This window comes from Colias eurytheme, chromosome 25 (genome assembly GCF_061535395.1).
Source record: "Colias eurytheme isolate Ceu_HAF_F1 chromosome 25, ilColEury1 Martin Lab GWU primary, whole genome shotgun sequence".
Classification (NCBI taxonomy): Eukaryota; Metazoa; Arthropoda; class Insecta; order Lepidoptera; family Pieridae; genus Colias; species Colias eurytheme.
The window spans coordinates 8,338,035-8,352,544 of NC_143004.1; the positions used below are offsets into that span (position 1 = coordinate 8,338,035).

Consider the following 14,510-nt stretch of genomic DNA (forward strand, 5'->3'; position numbering starts at 1 on the left):
GAAAAGGTGTTTCTGGTGGCGAAACGGAGTTCGCCAGGTTTGCTAGTATTATATGTTTTAAAGTTTAAAGTGAGTGATGTTGGATAACATCAGCGTAGTAGTAAGCGGAAGCGCGCGGCGTGCGCGAGCGAAGCGGGTCCGAAAAGTCCACGCGTACTATGCCGAATCTGGACCTGGAAATGTAATATAGTATTAGAGTTGAATTATAACTTGAATCAGAATATTTATGTTATTATGTAAGTTGATATATTGCTCAAATATTGACACAAAAGCAATATATTATATTCTATACATGCAAACATATATAATTATTTTATTTCTTAATTAATTGTTTTATTATCTAACAACAGAGAGAGACACTTTAGACTTAAGCATTTTGTTGTCTGGTGGGGCCCTGAAAACCAGCGCTATGCTGACCATATCGGCATAGCATAAGCTGAGCGGCCTTACCCTTTAGGTCGCCAGTCGCCACACAAATCATATTCTTAGTTTTAATTTTTATGTTAGATTATATTTAAGAGTGTATTTTTATATTGTTTCTTTTTTTTTTGTTTGTGTTGGTGGTGGTAATTTGGTGTGCCTAATAAAAATTATTTTATTCTTATTCTATTAAAAGTTACCTCCAAGTACCAAGAAAATGCTGTTGTTATTTTAGAGGGATAAAAAAAAGGATTATTCAAGCCAAGAATGTGTAAGTATGTACTTAGATAAATATAGTGGTTTAATTTTAATTACATTTTATACCGGTGATAAAATACTATTAATGTAAATAGATACTAGAGTAAGTAATAACTTAAATAAAAAACAAATCGGACTTACGTATAACCGCTATTCCATTCATAATTGTCAATGAGTGACCACGCGGTGTAGCCGGTCACGTTCACATCATCCTCTGTGATCGCTAGCAGCACCTGCACACATACATTATACATTTAGTTATACAGCAACATTAACATTAAGAGTAACATTAACATTAAGAGTAACATTAACATTAAGAGTAACATTAACATTAACATACCTGTTCCAAATGGTCCTTGAAGTACTGTATGCGTGTGACGTCATCCAGCTCGTCGCTGGCGGTGGAGAAGCCGTTCTCCGTGATGATGATCTCCAAGTCACCGAACTGCTCCTTGATCAGGTTTAACTGCGCCCGGAGACCGGGGGGATTGCTCTGGGAATGATAATTGGTGTTAAAATCTTAATCTTATCTTAATATCTTAATATACTATTATAAAGGCGAAAGTTTGTAAGGATGTATGGATGTATGGATGTATGGATGTTTGTTACTCTTTCACGTAAAAACTACTGAACCGATTACAATGAAATTTAGCACACATATAGAGGGTAACTTGGATTAACACATATGATAGGTTTTATCCCGGAAATCCCACGGGAACGGGAACTATGCGGGTTTTCCTTTGAAAACGCGGGCGAAGCCGCGGGCGGAAATCTAGTATGTGATAATGTTTAGAAAAAGCTATAATTCCTAGTCAATGTGGAAATCTCATCGAAACACGCTCTAATCACGCTAACATCTAGATCATGCTCATGAAAATCATGCTCAAATTTCCATTAAATAAAGCAGAGGACAAAACAGTCCATTTTGTGTTTAGCTGAATTATGCTTCACGCGTGGATATATGCCGGGGATGCCTAACTTTATAAACTAACTAAGCGAGGTGTGTAGTAGTGTATACTGTAGTAGTGTGTTGTGCCTGGTGTCTATAAATATTACAGGACAATTTTCACACACGGCACGATCTATCCCATACTAAGCTTTCGCTTGTGTTATGGAAACCAGATGGCTGATAAACATACATATACAGGGTGCCCCACTATTGGTATACTAAGCGCGAAGGAACTTGTAGTTTTGCATACACTGATCACGTAATAATACTTAAACAACAAAATTTTTTGCTAAATTTTTCCTGAAAATCCATGTTTTCTTCTCTAGCTTCGCAGCCAGCAAATACCGCTTCTCTAATGTGAGCATTTTGTCTATGAAACATAATCCTATACGACAGCTCACGTGCTGGTGGCAAAGTTGGGCGGGTTGCTTGTTATGGGTGTACACATAGAGTTTTAAGAATTCATCTATTTGAAAAAAAAAATGCGTCTGGAATTTTATAAGTATTTTTTACGTACTCAGCGTATGCAAAACTATAACCTCCTTTGAGCTTAGTATACCAACATTGGGACACCCTGTATAATTTTAAATAAATATTTATACATATTATATACTCTGTGTGATGTAACTCACCACCAACCACTCCACACCGGCTTGCCAGCTCGGGTCCCGCGTCAGTTCCACTTGCAAGTCAACTTGCCCGTTGGTCGGCCACGTGAGGGTGCTGTTCGCGCGAGCGGTTCGCACTAAGCGGGATGTGTAGTAGTTTATGCCGTAGTAGTCTGCGGTACCTGGTATATTATGATAAGTTTTTTTTATATGCCTAATGCCATGACACGATGGAGCGATAACTTGCGTAAGATAGCAGGGAAAAACTGGCGGCAAGAAACCAACGATAGGGCTAAGTGGCGTGCCATGGGTGAGACCTACGTCCAACAGTGGACGAACACAGGTTGAAAGAGAATGTATATTTTCTCTCTAGACATTTCTCTTTCAAGTCAAACAAGTATTATTTCAATCTTGAACACTAAAAGCGATTTTGTGATCTAACTATGTTGGCCACATCATGAAATGTGACCTTTTCACGAAATGATCAATCCTTTCGTGAAATGAGCAAATCTACGATATGGCAACGACAGATACATGCTCAACCGATTTTTTAAACTTCAAAATGTAGAGCTTGATTTCCCATGGAGATAGAACAAAGATGCGATTAAAAACGCAAAGCATACAAATTACAATATGTAAGGCGATTAACACACGGTGCCGCGTCCCGCCGCGGTTGGCGGTGAAGCGGTTCTCAAGTTGCATTGGCTTCTATTAAATCCGTTGATACCAAACACACATACACCGCCCGACCGCGCGGTCGAACGGTCCGTTCCTCGTAGGGATTCACTGCCAACCGCCGCGGTGCGCGGTGCCGTGTGTTAATCGCCTAAGACGACATAGTTCTGATAAAAAACTAACTTCTATTATTTACCTTTGATAAATTCGATTTCTTCAGCTGTGAAGCTAGGCAGCCTGGACGTAGTATATCCTTCCTTCTCACTCTTCTCTGTGATGAAAGACTCAATGCTGGAAGGCCACCCACCCGATTCAGAGTATATGGGGTGGGAGTATAAGAAGCCCTGAATTAACAAGCATAGTTCTTACTCGAATAAAAATATAAGATTATGATTTATGACTTCATATTTAATTCGGACAATATTCAAAGCAAAACTTTGTGAAATGGCTTACTGAAACATCTTTTTTTTTATAGTGGGGAAATCTTCCAAAGATACCCACGGCCCCCGGGGAAGGAGCCGTGGGTTATGTCAGATTCTTACCGACTAAAACCCCCACTGTGTTCCGTCGAGCCGCTTTAATGATGGGGCCGCGGGTATTGGTTGGAATTCTTCCGCGACCTTACTGAAACATCTGCTCTTATGCCATATTTTATTATCTGATTGTAATACTTACGAGTTGTCTCGCGAGGAATGTGAGCTCTTCATGTTCAGAAGAATGTGGTGCGTACCATACGTGGTGGTTCACTATACCCACTTTACCTGCAATTTGAATATTTATTAGTATAAAATAATACAAAATTGCCGAATGTTTTATGTATATTATGTTTCATTGGACGAAAAAATAGATCAAAACGCCTTGTAGTCACAGTAAAAAAATACACGGTGAATTCGTGCACACTACAATCATAGAAAAACCGAATAGCAGAATTCGTGTTCTATCAGTCATACAAATCGAATTCAACGCGTTGTGACAATCAAAGAAGAGAAGATTTGTACGTAGATAGAAGGTAGATATAGTAAGTTAATGTTTTTTCCTTCTTGCTTTCGAATTAACAAAATCTCTATCTCCTGACTTACCATCATACTTCGCCCTGAATTCCTCATCATAAATCCTATACGCCGTCGCATGGGCAACCATAAGGTTTTTAGCGCATATATAATTGCCTATCCCTGGACTGACTATCCCTGGAGCCAGAGCACCGGTTTCATAAGCCCCATCGCAAATAACTACAGGTTCGTTGAAGGTAGTCCAGGTTTGGACTCTATCACCAAATAGGGTATAGGCCACACGGGAGTAGTCGCCAAACCATTCCGCTATGAGAGGGTTGGTGAAGCCACCTGCAAGTTTTTTTAACTATATAAGTAAGTAAAATTATTTGTGAATACATAGATATATTTAATATCTGAATAACTTATAGGTTTTACTCTATCGAAGATATTTCTTATAAAAATAATAAGTTCCAGGATAAATCCTGATTTATACTGGTAAAGGTATTTTTTTATTATTCCTTTGATATAGCATTGTTTCTGTTCTGGTTCTTATTTCGTTCTGTAGGGGCGTATTCAGAAAGAAAGCTTGAAACTTATAAGCGCTTATAAGCGCTTATCGGCGCTTATAAGCGCTGGTAACCCGCGCAGGAAAATATATGAACATGCGCTTATAAGCGCTGATCGGCGCCGACAAGTTTGTTGAAACTTGTTGGAACTATATATTTTCCTGCGCGGGTTACCAGCGCTGATAAGCGCCGATAAGCGCCTATAAGCGCTTATAAGTTTCAAGTTTTCTTTCTGAATACGCCCTATGTTTTGCATTATATTTTTTTGTCTATGTATTTTAACTATTTTGATTTTTGATCCTGTAGTATCTATGGTACCTAAGTCAAATTATATATGTATGTATTTATTTATTTTAAATCTAAATGAAATCACCTAGATCTTGCAGGTTCTGTGGTAAGTCCCAGTGGTAGAGAGTGACCATGGGTTCTATGCCGTTCGCTAACAAACCGTCGATCAGATTGTTGTAGTATCGGGCACCATCTTCGCTTATTTTGTTGGCAAAACCGTTGGGCAGGAGACGTGTCCATGATAAGGAAAATCTATAAAATAAAAATTATATTATAAAAGGACTTCGCTCTTTCTTTATAATATGTTTCGATAGATTTTGAAGGTATGACGACATATTATTTGGCGACCTAAAATCTGTCATTTTAAATTCATCTTGCGTTTCTATACCTACCTTATGAGTATTTAATTTAAAGCTTTAAACGTTTATTGGTAAGTTAATAGTTTCTTTAATAATAATTTATTAATTTAGTATCTAATTAATGTAACATTTACCTATAAAAGTGCAGTCCTAAATCTTTAGCCAGCTGTATGTCTGTCTCCCAGAGGTGGTAGGAGTCGCAGGCGATGTCTCCGTTGGAACCATCCAGAATTTTATGTGGTTTATCGTGCGTGAATGTGTCCCATATGCTTGGGGTTTTATCTGAAAGTTATTAGTGGAAAATAATTTTAAGACAAGGAGCCGTTAATCTATACTAATATTATAAAGCTGAAGAGTTTGTTTGTTTGAACGCGCTAATCTCGGGAACTACTGGTCCGATTTGAAAAATTCTTTGGGTGTTAGATAGCCTATTTATTCATCACGCTAAGACCAACAGGAGCGGAGTAATGCAGGTGAAACCGCGGGGAACAGCTAGTATCAAAATAAAATGCAAAGGTTACCTATAGGGTGAAGGTATTATTTCGTTAATTATTTAATAAAACAGACTGTGTGTCTGTCTATAATTTGTGTTTAAAATGTCTGTGTAAGTTGCCGTATTCTTGAATTGTGGTCAATTTTTATGAAGTTAATACGTTTATTCGGTAGGTATGACAAGAGATAATTTATTTTTACCGAAGTTTATGAAGAGATATCGTTAATCTCTTACAGGCGAATTAGACCGGTTTACGTATAAAAATATAGTATTATTTAGTGCAATGCACGTGCCATGGCATCATAAATGATAGTATAAACATACCACATGATAAGAGAACTGCAATTTTTTCTTCGTAATCTTAACAGATATATTTGAAGTGGTTTTATCACAAAAATTAAATATAGCAATGTGCTTTATCTGATCTGTAAAAAGCGAATTTGTATTTCAAGTTCATGCAGGAGTGGCATTAGGCTTATAATGAACTTGCATTTTTTTTATAAGCGAAAACGCGTGGCACGTCAACACTGACCGAGCTGCTTCGCGCAACAATCGCCTCGCGGTTTTTTTTTGTATTTTCCAAATATCTTTTAAACTACTGAATTGGTTTCGGTGAAAATTTGAAACTATATAACTTATATATAAATCTTTATTAAAACCTATTTTAATTATTTCTTTGTATTCTTACTATTCTAAAAATACATAATCAGTTTCTGGGCCTTATCGATTAATCGATACACGATAATTTTAATAATGTGGATATATTTAATAAATGAATTATTATTTTTATTGATCCATTTTAGATAAAAAAATACTTATTAGGCGATAGATAGTAGTAGATAGTACCTATTAGAATATTATATGGAACGATGTCCGACTCATTTTATTTAAAAAAAAGACGTGTGGCACTCGGGGACTGCCGCGGTAAAGCTATTGCATAGCATGCCTTCAAGCCTCCTTTTTTATGACGTATCACAAAGCTGTGTAGGTACTCACCGCTCACGTTCCAAGCGCCCTCGACCTGGTAAGCCGCAGTGGCCGCTCCGAACTTGAAGCCCGCCGGGAACTTCTTCGCTGAACATGTCAGCGTCAGTGCACTGAAACCAAATAAAACATCAAGAAACTATATTTGTTCCCAGTGAAATAATATTTTTAAGGCCGGCAACATCTTCACAAATATTTTTGTGATTTATGAAAGCTCATGGGCGGTGGTGATCGCTCGTTACCGGGCAAACCACAATTTCGATTGCCCGCTTTTTTATTTAAAAAATGTATCACTTATGAGGGCTGGACCATTTTTTGTTACTAATAGCATTGTAATGTTGTTTAATCTAATTTTATTAAATTAATAATAATCAGTGCTAACACTGGGGCGGGACATATCTGCAGATTAAGTGACAACAGGTGGACCAACAAAATCCTAGAATGGCGTCCTTGGACCGGACAAAAAAAAGTTGGCCGTCAGCCTACTAGATGGGTTGACGACATAGTGAAGATCTTGGGAAGAAAGTGGATGCGAGTGGCGACGAACAGAAAGGAATGGCGTGCACATGAAGAGGCCTATACCCAACTTTGGATTAAACTAACCGGGCTGAAAAAGAAAAAAAAAAGTGCTAACACTTAAATATCTTGCTCTTACTTAAAATTAAATGCCATTATAAAGTTGAATTGGTCCAAAACACGTTGCTAGATACCATAGGCTCCATACTGATATGAAGAGAAAAAAATATTGGAGATTTTTTTAATTATTAAAGATAACTTAAAATAAACTAACATTCTTCGAATAACTAAATTATAAAATTCTTCAGAGATTTGTAGATAATTTATGAAATAAAAAAATACCTATCTTGGATGTTATATCTAGAAGTTCAAAAGAAAATAAATATAAATTCACTTACCTTATAACAAATACTAGTATAAGAGCACGCATGACAAATTTTATTAAACTCTAGTTCTTCAGAGATTTCTCTGAAGAGACTGTGTTTAAAAGCAAGTAGTTCTGATATAAATAAGAAATCTGTTACTTATATTGAAAACGAAAAACAATCGAGTCAGAGTGATAAAATTTGGCGATAATATTTGATTTCTATCGGATCAGAGACGTAAGTACTAGGTTTACAACTCTAATATGATGTATTGTCAACAAAAAATATCTACTTGAAATTGTGCTGATGAAGAAAAACGACGTGTGGCACTCGGGGACTGCCGCGGTAAAGCTATTGCATAGTATGCCTTCAGGCCACACCTCCGTGCCCGTCCCCGTGGGGAGCGTGAGGTTTTTCGTTACGGAATTTCTGGATTCGGTCCCCGCGCTCTTGGCCCGCGATAGAAGCTATGCAATAGCTTAATAATAAAAATAATGAGAAATCAAATTAGCACATGGAAAATGTAGATATTTCAAGTTTATTTTTATACAAAAGTTGATTTACCTAAGCTGTTATAAGAAATTAGATATTAATTATTTGATCTCCTAGCGAATTTTAAGGGATGGTATTTTTAATACTAATAACAATAGATACCTTGATATATATTGACCGCCTCCTTGGTACGCGTGAGCGTAGCACCGAGGGGGGTTCAATTCCCGGTGGAGACGAAGAAAAAAAAGTCTGGTAGGACACAGAAGGCTGATCACCTACTTGTCCCTAAAGAAAATCGATCAGTGAAACAGATGTATAATGCATCTGCCCCTTACCCCACTAGGGGACATGGGACTTCACTATATACATATATTGGGTCCATTATTACTAAAATTGCGACTTGTTTAAAACAATTAAAATGTTTGTATCGAATTTTACACTCTAAGTCTCTAAGTCAGCAAAAACTGCTTTTTTTAGGATTCCACACCTAAACAGTAAACGGGAAGTTGTTTATCTTATGCTACGGAACCCTTCATAGCGCGAATTAAAACACGCACTTGGCCGGTTTTATTCATGATTATGAAAACAATTGCCTTGCGACAAATTAAATAAAAACAATTTAAAATTTGTCTGTATGTCTGTCCACAGGAATATATTATAATTGTGTATTACAATTAGTACAAAAGAGAAGGAATTATTATTTATAAGTACCGAAAACAATATCTACCCTACTTAAAATAAGTGCCTTCACATACCAAAAAAGGGACTTATCATAAAACGTATTTTTATTGATATCAATGCAGTTTTGAATACACCTCACCTGTTGGCAAGACACGGGCGGATAAGATAACCATAGATAACGTCGAGAGGTGAGTGAATAGATTATAGAATTAAGATTAACTCGAAGAGGTGACTTCCTGCGTCAAGTAAATTGTAAACACACACTAAACACAATTCTCTGACTATTTAATAATAAAAAAATACAACTATAAATCTAAAGATATCTATTCATAGTCAGTCATTATCATCATCGATTAAGTAGCTTTAATTATCCAGAAAAAAGGTTGTTGTGAACAAAAAAGGATTAGTAGGTGGTAGGATGATTAGGTGTGATAACTCAACAATGACATGAAATTTTTGAATTAAAACTTCTTTATCGGGGTTGGAAAAAAATTTACTGTAACATTTTTTCGTTACGCGTGACATTTTTCCGTTACGCGCCATCTTTTTCTTATCCCTAACACGCGTTATTCGACGTATTTCTGTAAAGTAGCATATAGTAAATTATTTTTTGAAAAATAAGGTCATAAAGAAGTTTCACTTCTTACTTGTGTACCTACACTAGTACACGCACACATTTTTATTATGTAGTTGCATTTATTGATTGCGAAGTCCCATTCGAGGATGATAATCATGATATGCATGAAAATATGTTTTAGGTAAACGATATAGGTACCTTCAAAGGTATATCTTATATTTAACCAGCTGCCCGCTGCGGCTTCGCAAGGTTAGTTTTTTTTTAATAATCTCTAATAGAAGCGGAGACAAAATAATAATTAAAACATTAAAATATATTCATGAGCCGTAACACTTCGGTTCACAGTAGATTCTAGTGTACTTTTTAATATCTGATTGTTTGTGGAGCTCTACCACTGACACCTTCGCCACCTGAGCCAAAACTTTATTTTTAAATGTCTGATTTGTTTGTAATGTTATTATGATAACTATTACAATGTTATATGTAATCAGTCAGACAAATTGCAATGACTAAATGTCCCCTGGACACAAAAATTACTCAACCATGAGTATACGTAACTGGTCTGGGATCTTGGACCATACGTATCATCACGTATTCTCTCGAGAAATACAGTTTCGATCGTATGCTTACTCGCTATCGAATACTAAGGTAAGTGAATACAAGATTCAATTGCTAACTTATGGTAAGATAACTACTAAATAGTCACTACTTACAGTGAAACGTTGAATATTAATTGATTTCCCATAACACAGGCCTTTATCACTTGAAACAATTGAAATGAAATGAAATAACTTTATTATGGACATAATATTATGAAAAAAAAAGATACAATATAGATGAAAAAAAGGAACTTAAAAAAAATACATATGCCATAATTAGGCCAACCACTCAGTGTGTCATCACTGATTTTCAGTGGCCGCCTTAGGATGTCTTATTGACAGTGGATGCATTTCCGTTCGGTATGCAAACTGTATTAAATATAATTTAATCGATATATACTTTATAAATATAATAAGTAAATGAATATGAATAATATACGTATATTGTGTATTAAATTAAATTTAAATTTGTGCACATAAAATTTAATATACTTACATTTAAATAATAGTCATTAATATAATATATTTAGAATTTGATACATACATATATATATGAAATTTGTATAAGTGAGTATACATATTTTGAAACAAAAAACTAATCAATAAAAGGCAATTGGATGGGGTTAAAATTTCTGATTGCGCTTTTGAATGTCGAGAAGATAAGACTTCAGTTTGTTTTTAAAAGATAATACGCTTTGTTGGGAACGAATAGGCGGCGGTAGGTCATTCCAGCATTTTGAAGCTTGAAATCTAAAACTCCCCCTAAATGCGGATGTTCTGTGAAGAGGTATTTCTAATAGAGAACCTGCGTGACGAGTCTGGTAGGCTGTATTATGATCCGCCAGCCATTTCAGTTTATCGTACAAATACACAGGCACTCTGTACTTTAAAACATTAAATAGGAGCGTAGCCAGGTGCACGTGGGTACGGTACTCCATTTTTAGTGAATTGTTATTCGACAAAAATGGTGAATTTTGATTTGTGAGCTATTTTTTCGGTCGGTCACTAAGCGTTTTTCGGTTTTTTAGGTAACATAATATTAGGTATATAAATAGATAATATATAGTTACGTCTTTGCTTAGAAGTATAAAAATTTAAAATGAACTATTTTAGAAAAGAAATACTTAATTACTGATAAATATAATGAAATGTAAATATATTATACAATGCAAAATTACTTTTTAGTGTTTATCTTATACGAATACGACTAGAATAAATACATTTCAAATAAATTAGGTATTTATATTATGATAAAAAGAAGAATTGAATTGACATGAGCGAATTGCAAATACATAATATATAAACACACGTTAGTATTTCTGACTTTCTTGCCGTTTCTTCTCCTGAAGACATCTTTTTTTTATAGTGGGGAAATCTTCCAAAGATGGCCCCCGGGGAAGGACCCGTGGGTTATGTCGGATTCTTACCGACTAAAACCCCACTGTGTTCCGTCGAGCCGCTGTAATGATGGGGCCGCGGGTATTTGTTGGAATTCTTCCGCGACCCTTCAGACACCTTCCGAATCGGTGGTAGTATACAAGGAATTACTTACTACTAATTATTCTTGTGAAAGTTTACATGAATAAAAATAAATTAAGTTTGAATTTTATTTTTATTATTAGTATTAGTAAATAATAATTGTTGTAACTAATCACTAATACAACTTTCTTTTATATACCTACCCATATAGATTAATGATACAATATAGATTTAGAAAGATTAGATAAACCAACAGTTTTAGCTTTTAGGCTGTGCTTCAGGCTAGGGCAAAATCGCCGCGATTTTTAACCGCGTAATTTTGTGATCACAAGCGGCCTCATCACATGCGGTATAATTTACCCGCGTCTGTTTATCACACAGAACAGTGTTTATCACCTCGTTATACATTATTTAATTAGCTTCACCTGAATTTTGTATGTTATAATTACCGATATAGGCACCTATTTGAATAATTTCGACTTCTTTATATTCGATTTTGATCTACCTCAACAGTACACATTTAATTCAAACTTTGTACACTTATTCGGGGATGTTTTTTTATTATATTAATTATTATTATTGATTTTCTTATCTCTAAAAATACAGTGGATTACATCAGACAGAGCTGTCTAAGATAATATTTAGATTTTGTCTCTGTACATTACATATTTTTTATCACATTTAGACTTTGTCTCTGTACATTATATACATATGTTTTATCACAGACTAATAATAATATACTACGTATACAAGTTTTATGAATTTTATATTGTAATCACCGAATCACACGGTTGTAGTTGGTAACAAATCAGTCCTATATTATATTGCATGTCCACTAAAATGACTAAACATAATTATATGAAGTTATAATAATCCGTAAGTAGGTAAAAATGCGATAGATATTAGGCTATGTTAGTATCATCACTACATAGTATAAAACAAAGTCGCTTTCTCTGTCCCTATGTCCCTTAGCTATGTCCCTATGTATGCTTAAATCTTTAAAACTACGCAACGGATTTTGATGCGGTTTTTTTATCGGATAGATAGAGTGATTCAAGAGGAAGGATTTAGTATATAATTTATTATGTTTTAGACAAAGCGGGCAAAGCCGCGGGCGGAAAGCTAGTGTTTTATAAAATACTAGCTTTCCGCCTGCGGCTTCGCCCGCGTTTTCAAAGAAAAACCTGCATAGTTCCCGTTCCCGTGGGATTTCTGGGATAAAACCTAGCCTATGTTACTCGTGGATAATGTAGCTTTCGAATGGTGAAAGAATTTTTAAAATCGGTCCAGTAGTTTATGAGCCTATTCATTACAATCAAACAAACAAACAAACAAACAAAGTTTTCCTCTTTATAATAGTATATAAGAATAAGATCATCATCACATCATCCCCGTTAAATCCAGCCTCTATATTTTATTATTTAGATCGATGTGCATTACGACCCAATGTATTAATAGTCTTCCACGAGAACAAAATATTTGAATTCTGATTCAGAATTGTTTTTGTGTTACATTTAAGGTATCATTTTCATATTTATTTTAGTTTGGCCTAAAAGTTTTATTTAGGATAAATTTTAAGGAATGTTTTTTGTCGGGCTTTCTGCTACGTGGAATAATACTACATACCTACATACATTCATTACCTACCTACCTATGTATCTGATTTATTAAAGTCAAATTATTTTAAAACTAGCTTCCGCCCACGACTTTGCACGTGCATCCCCGTTTTTCCCCGTTCCCGCAAGAATTTCGGGAAATCCTTTCTTAGCGGATGCCTACGTCCTAACATCTACCTGCATGCTAAATTTCAACCCTATACGTCCAGTGGTTTGGGCTGTGCGTTGATAGATCACTATATCAGTCACCTTTGAGTTTTATGTATATAGAAGATAACTGTTTTCTCAACTACTATACACTATAATAAAATTACAAATTATATGGATAAGACTATAGATTAAGCATAATTTACAACACTGATTATTATCTTAATTTATATTACTTAAGTATAAAAAAAGAAATAAGTATATTACATTTTATAGACATTCACAGGTTACAAACTTTGGGAATTGAATTTTGTTAATATTGATTTATTTTTTATTCTTACTTTCTTTTTCAAGATCTCTACATTTTTTTCATTTCTACTGAAATTAGGCCAATGAAAGTAGTGAAGGTACAATTATGCGCACCCAGCACAAAGTATTGTTCAAAACACACATACATGAAATCTATAAAGCCCTTTTCTAAAAGATACCAGCAAATAGTTGAGGTCAAAGAACAGAAAAACAGTAGATATGTTTTGTCATAAAGTTAAACAAAAATTGGCACTGTTTCCGAGACACATTATAAGCGAAAACTTATAAAAAAGTTAGAAAAGTGCAAGTGTGCATATTTCAAGTAAAGTTCGTTTGAATTAGTGTATCTATTAAAATAAACTTATGGTTTTGTTCTTATTTAACTTTAAATGTACAATCATAAAAATAGTACATATTTTTGTAGCCCAGTAGTTTTTATTTTATGAGCATTTTTGTCTGATCTCGATGACTTCATTGAAAATCTAGCAAGTTACTTTGGTTCACTTCCCGGTTACCGATTAAAGTCGTGGTCCGGGAGCCAGCAGCAGATTTTATGACCAAGTTCCTCTCAAGCGGTAATTAGTAAAATGCATCAAAGTATAGTATTATAAAGCCTCGTGAACGTCAGCTGGAGCTCGGTTGGGGGGAAGAGCGGTTGTAGCCTCCCGTATCAGCTGACGGTTTTTCCACCAAGATACAGCCAGCTGACATATATATTTATCCACAGTTACATATAAGCTATCATCAGGTAAATTTTTGTTTGAGAGGAAATAACGGAAAATAAATTTTTCTTTTAATTTAACTTTCATGTTCGAGACACCAGCTGACGTATAATACACCATGTTGTAACCAGCTGACTATTTTTTTTCGTTGAGATATTGGGTTAGCTACAATTTGACAAATTTTTAGCTGAGAGGAAATGAATGAATGAATGTATTTTTTTTCCTATGTGCGTGGGAGGCTACAACCGCTCACCCCCCCAACCGAGCGCCAGCTGACGTTCACGAGGCTTTATAATACTATACTCTCATGCGTCTGACGAATTATCTCTTGAGAGGAAATAGTTAACCAAATTTGCACCTGGCTCCCTAACCATCGGTTATTTTTAACGCAGTTATTTTTATTATATATACCGAA

General features: G+C 35.2%; 1 protein-coding gene across 1 annotated transcript; it reads right to left on the bottom strand.

Moving 5' to 3' along the window:
* Window positions 1-64: 64 nt before the first annotated feature.
* On the bottom strand, window positions 65-7,538 carry LOC149897798 (myrosinase 1-like). The gene is made up of 11 exons (XM_090116541.1): window positions 7,507-7,538; window positions 6,605-6,705; window positions 5,250-5,397; window positions 4,842-5,008; window positions 3,990-4,250; window positions 3,586-3,671; window positions 3,107-3,254; window positions 2,260-2,417; window positions 1,019-1,171; window positions 820-911; window positions 65-173 (listed from the first exon to the last, which is right to left on the bottom strand). Exons 1-11 carry the CDS (start codon window positions 7,536-7,538, stop codon window positions 65-67), a joined length of 1,455 nt encoding a protein of 484 aa, XP_089972667.1.
* Between the last annotated feature and the right edge of the window lie 6,972 nt (window positions 7,539-14,510).

What these genes read in the sequence shown, in the direction of transcription:
- LOC149897798 (XM_090116541.1), bottom strand. Translation starts at nt 7,538, where the DNA reads ATGCGTGCTCTTATACTAGTATTTGTTATAAG. An exon ending in ATACTAGTATTTGTTATAAG is followed by an intron (nt 6,706 to 7,506) that starts GTAAGTGAATTT and finishes ATTTGGTTTCAG; the next exon opens with TGCACTGACGCTGACATGTT. An exon ending in ATTCAGGGCGAAGTATGATG is followed by an intron (nt 3,672 to 3,989) that starts GTAAGTCAGGAG and finishes TTCAAATTGCAG; the next exon opens with GTAAAGTGGGTATAGTGAAC.